General features: G+C 42.0%; 1 protein-coding gene across 5 annotated transcripts in view; it reads left to right on the top strand.

The window, feature by feature from the left end:
- Nucleotides 1-10639: 10639 nt before the first annotated feature.
- The window catches only part of LOC109632040 (CUB and sushi domain-containing protein 3-like), a 205402-nt gene continuing 201003 nt past the window's right edge, over nt 10640-15038 (top strand). For all 5 annotated transcript variants that reach the window (XM_069537722.1, XM_069537721.1, XM_069537718.1 and 2 more), the window contains exon 1: nt 10640-10854. In XM_069537722.1, the coding sequence (XP_069393823.1) occupies nt 10674-10854 (181 nt within the window). In that variant the 5' untranslated portion in view covers nt 10640-10673. The remainder of the gene's footprint in view (nt 10855-15038) is intronic.

Raw genomic sequence — 15038 nt, 5'->3', positions numbered from 1 at the left:
AATAGAAAGTCAAAATGTGTGTGTATGATGAGTATGGGGCAGTGGTGGGGGTTTGCACTTGACTTTACTACTTTAATATCATATGTATGCACAGAATGCACTTCATCTTTCATTTTGATCACAGTTCAACCCTTCTATTGCTCAATTTTGACCCATTCAATGTTAAACATCTCTAAATAGATGGTTTACATTTTATGTATGCATGTGTGTTCTTACTCTTCTTGTTCACCCTCAATTGAAAATAACATCTGATAAAGGTTTTGTCAAAGCTGTTTAACAGTGAAAGTGACATAGACAAGAATATGTCTGAGACGGAGGAGACTGTTAAGAAGAAGGCTGATTATGAGGCATTGACCATTGAGGAGAATTAAGCGCTGATCATCCTGTTGTCTCTCAACCACCGGTAGCCACCAGTTCTTAAAAAAAAGGAAAGTGATCATGGTCCCATCTTCCACTTGAGCAACATAGACAATGCTACTAATGTCACTGAAACAGTTCCAGTCCCCAATAGATAAGCTGTCAGCCACGTCTAAGATATAAAATCCCTATTTGAGCACAATTTTTCCATTAATATAGGATGTCAAATTTAGAGAGGATGTAATAAAAATAAGATCAAGAATAAACAATGTTGGTAAATGTGAGGATAACAGGAGGGTTACGGTTCAGAATCATGTGGTTTAGTATCATGTGCTTCCCATTGAAATTCTCCTGCATGTTGCAGACATTACTCAACAGTGGACAGACTAGACATGTGTAGACTGTGTATAGACTCAGCACTGTGAATGTGAGTGGTGCTCACGCCTGCACACTGACTGCCAAAATAAATAAAAAGGAATGCACGACTTGAAGAATCCCAGTTGACTGAGGGGTCTCCGACTGATTATTCAAAATCTTTGCTCTAAAAATAACCCGTGAACACTGCAGCCCTCTCAGTTTTGGCCTGGGTTGTGTCTAAGTGTCTTATAAGTAAGAAACCAGATTGAAGACTTAACAAAGATGGAGGATGACACAACAGTATCAGTCAGTTGTAGCAGTGGTATAAGAGGGACATGAAGAGTCGTGCCAACAGAAGGCACAGGGGCTGTCCTTGAGAAATTATACCACACACAATTCTCTGTTTACACAACCTGGCGATGAAAACAGATGGGTAAGTGCGTCTGACTTGGCACAAGGCTTTTCTTTGGAAATGTGATATTTCAGTTATACTGATAAGACAGTGTCAAGAGCGTCTAATGAAGTCAGCCACTATGGACAGCATTCAAGAGAAAAACCATAGCTCACAAAATTACACAAAACTACATTAAACTTTGCCAAAGAACAAGATAGGAGAAGGCTGTTGAATATTAGCAGAACACTCTTTGGTCAGATAAAAAAATGTGTCCTGGACTAATACAGCAGAGCTCTGGCTGTGAAACATGGAAGTGGGAGAGTGCTTATATGAGGCAGCATGAGTGCAAAAGGTGTTGGGAGATGACATGTGCAGAGGGCACTTTGAAAGCAAGTTTGTACCAGCCAAGAAATGAATAGATTGATCAATCATGTTCTCAAGAAGCTTGGCAGGAGAGAATTCCTACCAACATGACATTGATCCCAAACACACAACAAAAATCACAGCAGAGTTTTGAAAAAGAAACAAGTTAAAACTCTGACCTGGCCAAGTGTCCTCCCTGACTTGAATCCAACACAACTCATTTAGAGTGTTTTCAAGCAGACGGTAAAGCAACAAAAACCCTCCAGCTAAGAGCAGCTGAACAGAATCTCGCCACAGATTTGTGCAATACTGGTATCATCCACACCCAGGAGGATCAAAGCTGTCAGCAAAATAAAGATGGACAGAAACATTCTACTGATTCTGTTTGTCTGTATTTGGAATGCATGTCTTGTGAACCACTCAACTCATCAGCTTCCAACTTGACTTTAGTATTGATAATGGCCCAGGGAAATACACGGTCAAATTTGGTGGGATTTTGGCCGGTGATACATTCACTATTTAATTAAAATTGAACAAGTGGGTAGAACTTTTTTATTTCACCATATTGGACTGATACAGACACGCAGCACAGCAGGTTGTCTTCAATGTAACAGCACAGAAAATGGTCATTGCTGCAATGCTTCAGAATTACAGAGCTTTTATTTTAGAAAGTTGTGAACTTGTGTCTGAAGATGGTGTCGGGAGCTTCTGCCCCTGAAATAGCCGACATGCAATGTATCATTAGTAGTTCAGTGAATCATTGAAACTCATATAGAGGCCACACATGTGAACATAATAAAGTTAATTCAGTTTTGTTTTATGAAAAGCACGGACTAAAATCTTAATTGCTGATAAACCAATTAGGATGAATACAAATTTCACTCTGCACCACAGACTGTTTATAAAACGCTCATGTAAATACACACACACTACATATATTGAAGAGCTGTTTGAGGACTCAGTAGAAGTAGTAGTACTAAGTAGACTCCAGAGCATTAACAAAGGTCAAGAAGACAATCCATCCCAAACAGTCTGGTTTAGAATAGTTGCTGCACTGGTAGGAAAATAAAGATGTCACCACTGTAGGGTCTACTGTCTTTTATTGCAAAGGGTTATTTAATATGGACCTTTTGCCAAAGTTTAACTAGTAAAGTCACCAGACATGTAATACATGATCCTTCCCTCTGATCAAATCTTTATTCATCTGCTCTGTGACATCTGAAAATCCCTCTTGAGCAAACATGTCTTCACTTCAGTTCCTTTCATTAAAATAAAGATACAATTACATGACATTAGAAGCTGCATCACGGAGCAAATTAGCGCCGTAATTAGTTAATGAATTCATATTGTATATAATCCCAACGTCTTGGATGTGTCTAATTCCATTTAGATGCAAAACAGCGATAGATATAACATGATGGTGCAACAATTAAACGCTCTGACCTGCAGTAATCTTACTCTTTTTGCCGCATTCTTGGAGCGTTCCCCTCTATCACAGACACAGGAAATGAATTTAATTTGTGATCACATTAATATCCTTGTGTAGATATAAGTGGTGAGTCATCTAACCCACCAGCTCAACCTACCCACTTACAGCTCTGTGCAGCTCAGCCGCTTCTGAACAAAGCAGGCGTCATTTTCAGTAGAGAAAGAATTTTATTTTCAGACACAGCCTGGCTTGTTTGGATTATTTTACCAGTTATTCCTTCCACTCATATTTTCCAACATGAACATTGACTGTAAATTGAAGTTTCTTATTTGTTTACAGTTCAAGGGAGGCGTTTGCACTGCCAGACATTGTCTGTGTGTAGAATAGCTCTGGAATGAGCGAGTTTCAAAGTCAAACTGTACAAAAAGACTGTGAAATCATTGATGTTTTGGTCTTTGTGACCTTTATCAATTAAAACTAGGCCTTGCCTGACAAGCTTATTAACCTCCTTTGAACACTTCACCCTTCTTTCAAGGTACATAAATGTGTTACCCGTGGATATGTACATTTTTTATTTCATCTTGTAAGCCATTATTAATGTTGATAATACACTGGCGTGATACCAGACCATGTTTCCTGCTGAAGGCAGAGAAATGGTGTAATTTGAATGAACTATTGATTAGTTTCATTCCTACTTTAGAATTCACAGTAGCTGAGTCAGTGGAGAATAAGAGCCAATTACAGGTAAAGAATGGAAAAGAGGAGCATTATAGCGAGTCGATGGCATGCAGAGCTACAGCTCTAACATGATGCCCTTGAACCATCACTTGGAACAGGAAGTGCTTGAAGCGAGCCTCAGGTGAGTCATTGACCTACAGGGAATGTGAAAGATATATGCATTTCACCTCGGGGGAAACCCTACATGTTACTATGTGACATTCTAATCTACTGGGCAGGATGCTTGATCTGGCTCAGCTTTGCACAATGCTCTGCAAAAAGTAATGCTAAAAAATATAATTCTACATATATAGAGATTGTCAAGTATTGATTGATTTTTGTGACTCGACTTTGAGGCTCTGTCGACATTTAAAAAAATAATGTAACTATTCCAGTCATGCTGAGAGAACTACTATGCAACAGAATGCAGTTGTGCTGAAGAAACATTCCTTTTAGGTAATTCAAATGAGCATCATTCTCAACAATGAGGACAATTTGGTAATATGGGTAACAAGGAACAAATGGGTTTATTTTTAAAAGTAATGTTCACAGTTAATGCATAAATTTCAAACATTTTAAAATATCTTTACTCCCTCAAACGGTTGTGAGTGCAGCAGAGGCTTAAAGCTGTTATTTAAGCAGTGCAACACTTTAGTGAGTGTAGGTAAATCCGTTTTTTCACAGTGTGATTAGCCTTGGCTGTCATGAAATCCAGATTATGTTGTGGACCGTCAGAAAACCTCTCACTCAATAACCCCTTCACATTTTTAATACCACCAGCACATTTCTAAGTCTCTCCTCCACACATACGATCAAACATGCCATTTTCCTCTTTTAAAAAAGGTGTTAAACTCTGTTTTTTTTTCTCTCTCTCCTCCCCCCTCCGCTGTGGAGTGAATCAAAAAGCAGGCGTTTGCTTATTCTCCCCTCCTCTCTCTCAATCAGCAATTTTTCCTTTTGATCTTTTATTCATATGATTAAGTCTGTGTATCACCAGACTGTTCATTCTACATTTCAATATATGATGAGACCATCTTTGAAGTCGCCCATGCTGCAGTGGAGTCACTTTGGTGAACAACAGTTTGATTTTCTTCCTCGTCTCTATAGTTTCACCAGTTGCTGTTGTGATGGACACACTTTCCATCGTACTAATTATCCAATGGAAATCATTTGACCTCAGGTGTAAACACACATCAACAGTCCAGGTTGATGTGTGTATAGTAAAGGCTATTCAATCAAATCTTTTTCTTCTGAACTGTGTAAAGATACTCCCAAGTCTCTCCACTCACATACTGGCTATTTGCGTGCATCACCAAAAAACCTGTTATCTCTTTCATAAACACATTTATTTGTTTGCCAGCTATTCACTACTCATTAGCTGTTACTCTGGCTTCTGTGCACCTCAAATCTATTTTCTCACTCACTTATTATAATGCTTCACCCTTGCTCCTCTCTTCCGTCTGTCTCTCGTCCTCTTTTCAGTGCCTCGATTCATCCTCACTCTGCCGCCCTTTCGCTTGTTTGTCCTTACCCGTCTTTTCCCACATGCTCTCGTCAACTCACATCTGTTTTTCCATCTCTCACCCCTCGTGTTAGCAGCCATCGCTCAATCAATACTTTTAACCCTTGCTCTCTCTCGAAACGGTGTTCTCTGTCATCCCCGCCCCCCATCTGTCTCCACGATTTCAGTCTTTTCCATGGAAGATGAAAGGTTTAAGGATGTTTAATGTCAAATGTGTGAACAAAGCACATGGGCAGTCTCAGCCAGCAGGGATCTGAGTGAAACCTAGGCCTATAGAAACCCTAATGAGGGAAAGACAGCCGAGCGTGGTGAAATCATATGTAGTCATGAAGGTAGTGAGATGAATCAGAGTGTAAGCGTAAACAACAGGTCGTGTCGGAGAGAGACGGAACATTGTGTGATTCCTATTTTGTGAAGCTTTTTACTTTGTCTAAAAATGGATCAAAATGGTTTTGATGTCAGTTTTTAATCTGTATTCATTCAGACTGAACCATTTTGCATGACTCATAGCTCAGAGTGTTGCCCTGAGCTAAAGTGCTAGCATTGCGCTGGCAGTGATCTTGCCAGGCGTGTCAGTGATACTGTCAATGCTTGTTTTTGTCAGGACACCATGTAACCAGCTACAGGTCAGGAGGATGTGTCAAGGTCCATGTCAGAGTACACCACACATTTGATTTTACATAAAGGGAAAAATCCAACCTTTATTTCCCTCTAGACCTCTGTCGCTGACTTCTTCCACTTTAGTCTTTATTCACTGATGAGATATCATCTCACAGCACGAGAATGGACCAAAGATCATCCACATTTTGGTGGCTGAATTCATTTAAACCTAACTACAGTAGTGCAGTGCCTGTTCTAAACCTGCCTTTTTGGAATGGGCTGTTCTCTTGTCCTGTATTAATTCTCTGAAGCTACTTCAGAATAATTCCTTGTCATTTGTGAATCATTCTCAAACAGTTGTACAATATGCCTTCACTTTTTATTGTTTGTGTACTGGATGTTGTGTGCAGAGCCTTTTATAAACAGTGAAGTTAGAGAACTTAGTATTCACCCTAGCTGGTTTATCTGAAGTTTAAATTATTCACTGAACTGCCATTATTTTTATCACATTGCATGTTGGCTGTTTCAGAGGTCTGCCCCAGCTCCACATAAATTGAAGCAAAAAAAGAATTTACTTTTACTTTGTAGACAACTTGCCAAATTAGTAAACTGTGTTAGTCCAATATGGTGAAATAAATAAAAAAATATTGAAATTATTTGGCTGCGATTTTGACGAACAGTTTGACACAGTAAAATAGTTGCTGACAAATACACAGTTGAAATTAGAAATTGGTTTAGACACAAGTTGACAGTTTTATTCGAATCATCTTATTTATTTGCCTCCATCTGACATACACAAAAGCTGATTCTATCCCTTACTACCTGCTCTTGTCACGTGCACAGATTTCCCCCCTCTGCCCCTTTCACCTGCCCACATCTTACCAGTGCCCCTTTGGTGCTGTATGTAGCAGATCCAGGGCAATGGAGCAGCAGAACCCAGCAGTGGATTAGCAGCAGTGTGTGAGAGAGGCCAGATCCAGACACATTCCCCAGGGGAAGTCAAGCCAGCTAAGCCGACCCCAATGTTTACTCTATCAACCCCCCACCAGCTGCATTCTATGTCAGCAGACACACACACACACACACACACACACACACACACACACACACACACACACACACACACACAAGGAAACTATAACCTGGGCATCAAGATTTCAACTTAGATGTTTGCCAAGGCTTGCAGCAAACAGGCATTCATACACATTGTAGTGTATATATATCCCTGAGGGGCACACGTGCTAGGTACACGCAAATAGTCTGACACATTTATTCACCCACACGCATAACTCATGCATGCTACACACATTTCAAAGAATACACACACCTGGCTGAAACCCCCACAAGGCCCCCTTCAGGAAGACAGGAGACCTTTGGTCCTCGAGTGACACAGAAACCTTTCCAGGTGTCAGTCGTCATACATGGTTGATGCTAATCAGAACAAACCTCCCAGGTTCACTAGAACAACAGCGTGAGGCCCAGAGGGAGAAGCAGAGTTGTAGCAGTCTGACCGGCTGTTCAGTCTGCTGGCTGATTTTCCGGCTGGTTAGTTGACTGGTTCTGTTCTTCTTCGTGTAGTGACAAGTGCATAAAAGTGCATTCAACACATGAGTTTACACCACAAATGCTGTGATGCTTTGTATTGGATTTTTGCAGTGCAGTTCTCTTTGTATTGTATCTGTTGTATTAAAGCAACACTGGGTATTTTTCTATACCTTAAAGGTCCAGTGTGTAAGATTTAGGTGAAAAGGCAGAAATTAAATATGTTTTCACAAGTGTAGGATCATCTAAATTGTAACAATTGCTGTTTTCTTTACCCTAGAATTAGCCCTTTATATTTAAATACTTTATATTTACATCAGGAGTGGGTCCTCTCTATAGAGGCAGCCATCGTTTTATCTTCCAAACTGGACAAATACCTTTTGAATTTTTATGAGAATCAAAGACTTCCACAGGTTATCTTTTATGTTTAGAAGGGGAGGGTGAGGTGGTTCACCACTAGATTAAGTGGTGAGTTCACCACTAGATGTCACTAAATTCTACAAACTGAGCCTTTAAAATAACAGTTTTAAAATCATTTTGATGGTACAGAAACTTATAACAGGGAGAATAACATGTCTGTCTTCCCCACAGTGCTCCCTGGACATCCTTTAACTTCACGCTGTAACTCTGGTGTACTGTGCTGGAACAATACAACCTGCTCTATGGAGACCAACAAACAACGTAATTTACACCATGTTTGACACTAAATGTCCTCTGATATCCTCCTCTGGAGCTGTGTTCATGCTCAACCAAGTTTACACATATGCATGTGCAAGGGCATACAGTATATGCTCCATTTCTGCATGCGTGAACCGTTAATACATAGAATGGGACACATACGCACACAAAAACAACAGGAGGATCAGGCAGGAGGCAGTCTGATTGCTCATCAAGCAGCCAGCAAGACCTGGCAAGAGGCATCAATACCACTGAAGCCCACTCTCCTGGGTCCACCTGTCGATTACAGTGGCAAAGACAAGCTGCCCGGTGCCTCAATCCATTCCCAGCAGCCTCCACCGGGCCAATAGACACCTGACGAATCCTGATGCCAAGAGGGAATAAGGGACTTCAAACTGAAAGATACGCAGTGGTTTGCCTCTGCTGCATAAACCACTGATACAAACAACTCTACAGAGGAATGGGCCAAGGATACAAATCTATCACTCATGTGGCGGCGTTTTAGTTTGTATGGGTACAACGAGATAGATTAGCTGTCCACAGAAACATGTAAAATGAGATTTCCACAAAGCGCGACAATACATTTCACTGTGTTGGCAAAGACACAGTGATTACAGACTAAAAACCTAATTCACAAAGCCTATGAACAATTTACAGCATAAAAACCCTAACAAATCTCATAATATCACAATTATGAATGATGTATTCCTCACTGTTTGACCTTCAGAGTTAAATTATGTTTTCTGACTATTTGGTCAAAGGACAACAATCCCATTGCCCTCTGCTGCCTTATAATTAGATGTGATTAGAGCAGGACCAAGCTGTTTTCTCTCATTTCTCCTCCCAAGAGAGAGCAGGACTATGTGTGGGAGGTTTACCCTGTCTAGTCCACTAACCTTGGATATAGAATGGAAACATGACAGAAAGATGATCATCTAAAAAGACAATAAGAGTTGAATTGTAGGTTGAAGGGTAATGTTTTTCTAACCCTATCAACCCATTTGCTGTATTATATGATTATAACATATGATCATGATGCACAAACGGTTTTTGAGATGGAAATAATGGAATAATACGTCAGTTACTTCACAAAAGTGCATGGCTGCAATAGTCCCTCTAATGGAGAGTTTCAGCACCATGGACAGCTCTCATTCTGTGCTACTGCGAGGCTTCCCTTTTAGTTTCTCCAGCACAAAGAGAGACTCAGCTTTAATTTATTACACTTCCTTATGAACGTACCCTGCTGACTTCTCGCTAATAAATCTCACCAACAAATAAGGTGCAGGATATTGATTTCTAAGGAGGTCATTGCAACTACAGTTATTAATTGGGCGATATTCAAACCCGGAGCCACTGCATGCATATAATTGATACCCAGATACCCAGGCTGTTCAAAAGCTGCTGATCTCACACAGTATAAAGTTTATTTGTCCAGCTATTGAAATCTGCAACAATCCAGACACTATGGATTTGTGAGAAATGAGAAACAAGGCACATTAGAGCCAACAGCTCTTGAAGAAAACCCTATCTGAATGTGTTATAGAGCGAATGATGTTCACTCTATGTGCAATCACGGCCCCTCACTTCACTGCCTCCCCTCTTTCCCTCTGCCTTTTCAAAGGGGAAGACGGTGACTTTTCCGAAGCTAGATGGCAGAAGAGCCCCACTGCAGCTGAGAATCGCTCTGCAGCCGTCATCACCCCATCTTTGCATTGCAAATTGCCCAGTCCCATCACTCCCAATAACGGCAGCGCTCGATCTCCAAAATGAAAATCAGAGTTATGGTGGGAATACCTACCAGGCGAGTTGTCTTTCATCAGCTTGCAGGACGGGATGCTGCCTGTCTGAGTCTCACCTAGCACACACACACAGACACACAAACACACACACACACACACATACATGCATACACACACACACACACACACACACATGCACAAGCGTAAACACACATACCCCCCCACACATCCAAGCACACACACACATATCCATAGACACACACACTCCTCCACCCACCTCTCTAGGTCTCTCTCTCTCACACACACAGACACACGCACACACAAGCTGTCATTAACAGAGTTCATTTCTTTCCCAGGATTTACATTCTTCCCCATAAAGACATCCTCCTCCTCCTCTTCCTCACCACCCACACCTCCCTGTTGCCACTTCATGATTTGTTACCCACACATCAGCCACATCATACTTACACAGGACGCTCTCCTTCCTCCTCTGCACTCCCTCCCCACCACCACCTTTCAGCTCTCTCTCTCTCTCTCTATCTCACTCTCTCTCTCACTCTACCATGGTTCAATTGCCGATCGATGAAGGCAGCGTTCAAACTGTATAGGCTAGACTCCTCTCAGTGCTCCAGCCTGTTTGTAGGGATTTAAAGAAAGAGAGGGAGAGGGGGAGAAGCTGAGCAGCAGATGTGAGGGTGCACCAGCAGAGATGCTCACACTTGATGCCCCTCTCAGCAGAGATGGTTGAGCCCTCGTCCAGGTTGCCGTGGTCTCTCTCTCCTCAAACACAGACTCGCGCACTTCTCTCCCGGCAGCTGACATAGCGCGGCGGCGGCAGTGGTGGCGTCGGGCGGCTCAGCCTGGCTCTCTGCTCCTTAGAAGGGAAGACTCCACACTTCACAAAGAGAAAACACACTCACACACAGACACACACACACAGGGGGCTCGTAAAGGTTAGATGCGTTAGTTGAGAACATGAAGGGGATTTACAGAGACGGATACTACGACGGATCTATTGAACTACGGGACGTCTTCAACAGGAGATGCGTAAAATGTGAATGCCGAGGGGACTTTGCGCAAGCCAGGACGATGAGGATTAGGACGGGACTTGTTTTTTGGAACCTCGTCTTCTCTCTGATGTTCACATGTGTGAAAGGTACGAGCCACTGCAGCAATGTTCCACATCTTCTCATGCGCCTGCTGTGTGTGCGTGCGTGCATGCGTTGCTGCTTTAACGTTACAGACGTGCGCAAAATAGGCTACCACGGTTTACTGGAGGGACTTTTTGAGGGACGCAGCGCTCAATGCAGGCTTTGACTGAGGCGCTCAATAGATATTCTTGCGGTAGCCTCTTCTAATAGCCTACGTGAGCTGCTTTGCTTAGTAGGCTAACTAGTGGATTGTTGAGGCGCAAGTGCATGCACTGCAGATTTCCTACAGGATGTTGGGAGATTGTGATTTATTTAGGGCTAAAGGATCTTCTCTTTTTTCTGGGTCGAGTTTTCACATATTTAAGGTGGGATCTGCGTCAGGGCCAATTACGCACCAGAAACGACCATTTAGGGGAGGGGGTCGAGGCAATTAGTGGTGTGGAATCAATTTGTCCACTGGTGTTTATCGGACTTGCCAGTGCAGACAGGTGTAAGGTGGGCTTGTTAGTATTCCAGCGGCTCTTTCGCTGGCTCTGCCCATTTGAATACTCGCTGTGGCTGCTGAGGTAACCACTGTCTCCTTGTTGCACCTACATTTATTTTGGCCAATGAAAATTTCACTTTTCTGACTTCTGATTGTGTTATTTCTTTTTTGTGCATCATTCCTAGACTTCGCACTCAACTGTTCCTCACCCTTACTTCACAAGAGTAATTTGATTCATGCTATTTGCAGCTTTAAATCAGTCAAAGCAATTGTTGCTCATTTGCCACTCTGCAATGACCATGAGCTCATCTTTTGTCCACTGACATTCAAACATTTCCACAAAATGAATGAAATTGCTTGCTTCCTGCAAATTCAAGTATTTTTTTCTTTCTTTGTGTGTTTGTGTGTGTGCACTATGATTATTGTGACATTTACTGCGTGAAATTCCTCCTTTCCAACTAAAAGAAATTAAAGGAAAAAAATGCAAATCCAATACAAAATGTTTTTCTTCTCAATGTGTGTATGAATACAGGGACATTCTCTCTGTGTGTGTGTGTGTGCATCTGTGGCTGTTTGTCTGCTCAGCGCATATATGTGTCACTGAGTATGGGCCCTCACAGATATCAATTTACATGCAGATTGTTCACCCTGTGAGTAATTCTCGTGTCTGTCTTTTGCGGCTGGATGAGATGTGCAGCATGCAGAGTACCAGCGCCCACCAAGACTGAGCCAAGTCGAGTCGAGCAGAGTCGGTCACAGTTGCTGTTTCATCACCACCCACATTGTGGCAATGTCAAACCTCGAGGCCACTGCCAATCCTCCTAGTTCTGTTACTTATTAGGGAGCCAGCCAGCCAAGAATTGGGGAGGGAGGGAGGAAAAGAGGAGGAGGAGGCCTCGGTCTTCACTTAGAAAAGAATGAAGGAAATAGTGACACAGAGGAAGGCGAGGAGGAAGACCCACACAGCTGTTGTTCCTCTGCTCTGACAGTTGACAGTGTTTGCAGAAGTAAAAAGATATCCACTAGATCGAGCCTGTGAGTCACTTCCCTTGCTAAGATAATGATGTGATAAAAAAAGAATAAGCCCTTTATCTAGCAAAGTTTGTTCAACACTACCTAGCTATAGCGTTCGGTGCCTTTTCATTGACTAGAAATTGGATTATTTCTGAACCAGGTTCCTGTGTGTGGGCGATGCTCAGTTCTGATCCTCTGCGCACAAAGTTTTCTCACTTACCTGCTTGATTCTTGGTACATATCATGAAGTGGTGTTTAGTAGAATTCAGCAACTTGTATTTAATAGGACAGCACAGTGATTGAATAGTATGAAAAAAAAAATCATTGCCGCAGTCCACTACCAAACAAATGAGGACATCCACAGGAACTGTGTCGCAGGGGAACTTATAAAACTGCTTGACACAGACACAAATATAGGAAGATAAACTGCAAACACAGTTTTTTTAAACAGAGCACAAGGCCTGGGTCGGATAAAAATTGAATTTCTTTACACTGACGCAAAACTGAGAGCACCCCATTCATACTAAAAGCTTTTATAAGCAGTGCATCATATTTTCTTAGGGTGGTGATGTTCTTAAAATGGAATTGAAGAAGATACAAATTGGAGTCATGGCCACAGCTTGTGTGTCTCCTTTATATTCTCAAAGGTTTTAAAACTATCATATGAATGTTGTACTTTGCAGATCAGAGTTGACTCAAACCGTCAGTTTCTATCTTTTGGGAGTTTTTTTTATACCAGACAGCCCTCACAGTGACCTGATAGAGAAAAGTAGGAAGGGTGATCCTCTTGAGGGTCGAGCAGGAGCTGGAGCCCATCCCAGCTGCCATTGGGCGAGAGGCGGGTACACAGGCCGCCAGCCTATCACAGCTCCATCATAGACCAACAAGCAAGCAACCATTCACAGTCACATTCAAACCTATAGTCAATTTAGTGTCTCCAGTCAACCTAATACTGAATCTGCAAGTCTTTGGATTGTGGAAGGAAGCTGGAGGTCACAGAGAAAACCCACACAGACACAGGTAGAACATGTAACCTCTGCACAGAAAGACCCCACAGAATTCGGATTCGAACAGGGAACCTTCTCTTTATGTATACGTCAGCTAACAGTAAACAACTATTGATAATGAACAGATTGTTAGAAAATCTCCATCTTTTGTGTCAAATGCAGTGTTCACCAAACAAGCTGGAGAACACTGCATTTCTAAAATTTCCTTCTAGCTTTTATATTTTGTAAAAGTTATCTTTTTGACCTAGGTCACTAATTGTTGGTAATCAGGTGGGCTCCGCACAGACAGTAATCTGGCCACTGAGCCCTCGATGAAGACTTTCTCTCAATGTGATTATGTAAACAGGCTGGAAAGGCTGCTAGGGCTAATCAGGATCACAATTTGTCTGTGTAATTACACACTATCTACGGGGAATGTGGGGCATTATTCCACTGCCCCCTCAGCTTCTTGATCTCCACAATGGAAGAGGAGGAGTAGAAGGGACAGTATCCCAATGAATCGCCTGGGTACAACTGTAACCGGGAAAAAGAATATACTGTTTTCCAGGATACATGACAGTAGTTTTACTTGCTGGATTCCTGATGCCTCTTTTACTGCTGACATTTCACTGTATAGTCCTGGTGGTGTACCAAAGTACTACTCAGCTCACCCACTGGCCTCATGCCCATGGCTTGAGGCCGGGGCCAGGCTCTCAGATGGCGCTGACAGATTCCTGCATAGACGGGATATAGTTTGTTGGTTGTGAGTGAGTCTGTTCTTCTCAGGTATCAGTTTTAATATAAGCAGCACTCTTGGGGGAGAGAGAGATTGGCAATATCTTGTCTTCAGGAAAAAAAAATAGCTCACCGTTTGTTAAGATTAAATGTAATAGGTTGAGGGGACGTTGCTTCCAGAGTCAAGGCTACAGATTCAAAGTGGACCGTCTGCACCTCAGGTGCCATTTTCAGAGGGGATTAAACTCAGTTAACTGTCTGCAGGCATATTTGCTGATAAAAATGTATGCATCTATTTGACTTTATCCATGCTGAGGTTAAATTCTGAAACACCTGACAAGTGAGAAATTTGCAATCACATTGTAGTCGAGATATTTAGTTTTTATGCAGAAACTTTGTGTAAAAACTGTTATATAGAAATAACATAAATGCTGAAAAGACAGATATTTTAAGTGAGATCTTACTTCCCAATTATATAGCTTCTAATGAGCTGTAACCAAACCTGTCTGCATATAAAACCCATGTACGTTTCTTAAGTTTTCATCGAATCACACAAAAGAATCCATACATTTGGGTATTTTTTGTCTGACCTTGTCAAGAATTGTATCCAGAGTCTATTTCCAGAGTTATTCACTTTAAAACCTGAACCATGCACACCCACGTACCTTCTCGAGTCCTCCTCCGCAGTGCCCACTGCTGTTCTTGTTTGTGTCTGTGGCTGTCGACTGGATTTTTGATATGTGACAGGGGAGCAGGCAGGGGTAAGGCATGGTCGGGGAAACAAAGCAGGATGATGTGAAGGTAATTGAGGAGGTAGTCTGTTTAGTGCAAGTTGCTTTGATTCTGTAGCAATTTCTACAGCAATTAAAATGAAAGATGGTTATAGCTTAACAGACGCCTGTTTAGACTCTCAGCCGCACCACTTTGCTATCAGTTTTAAGGAGGCAACACTGGGGGCTGCATATATTCC

The sequence above is a fragment of the Paralichthys olivaceus genome, chromosome 13 (assembly GCF_024713975.1).
Source record: "Paralichthys olivaceus isolate ysfri-2021 chromosome 13, ASM2471397v2, whole genome shotgun sequence".
NCBI classification, from domain to species: domain Eukaryota; kingdom Metazoa; phylum Chordata; class Actinopteri; order Pleuronectiformes; family Paralichthyidae; genus Paralichthys; species Paralichthys olivaceus.
Note: the sequence above shows the minus strand (reverse complement) of the source record. Positions and strands in the feature narration are given on the sequence as shown.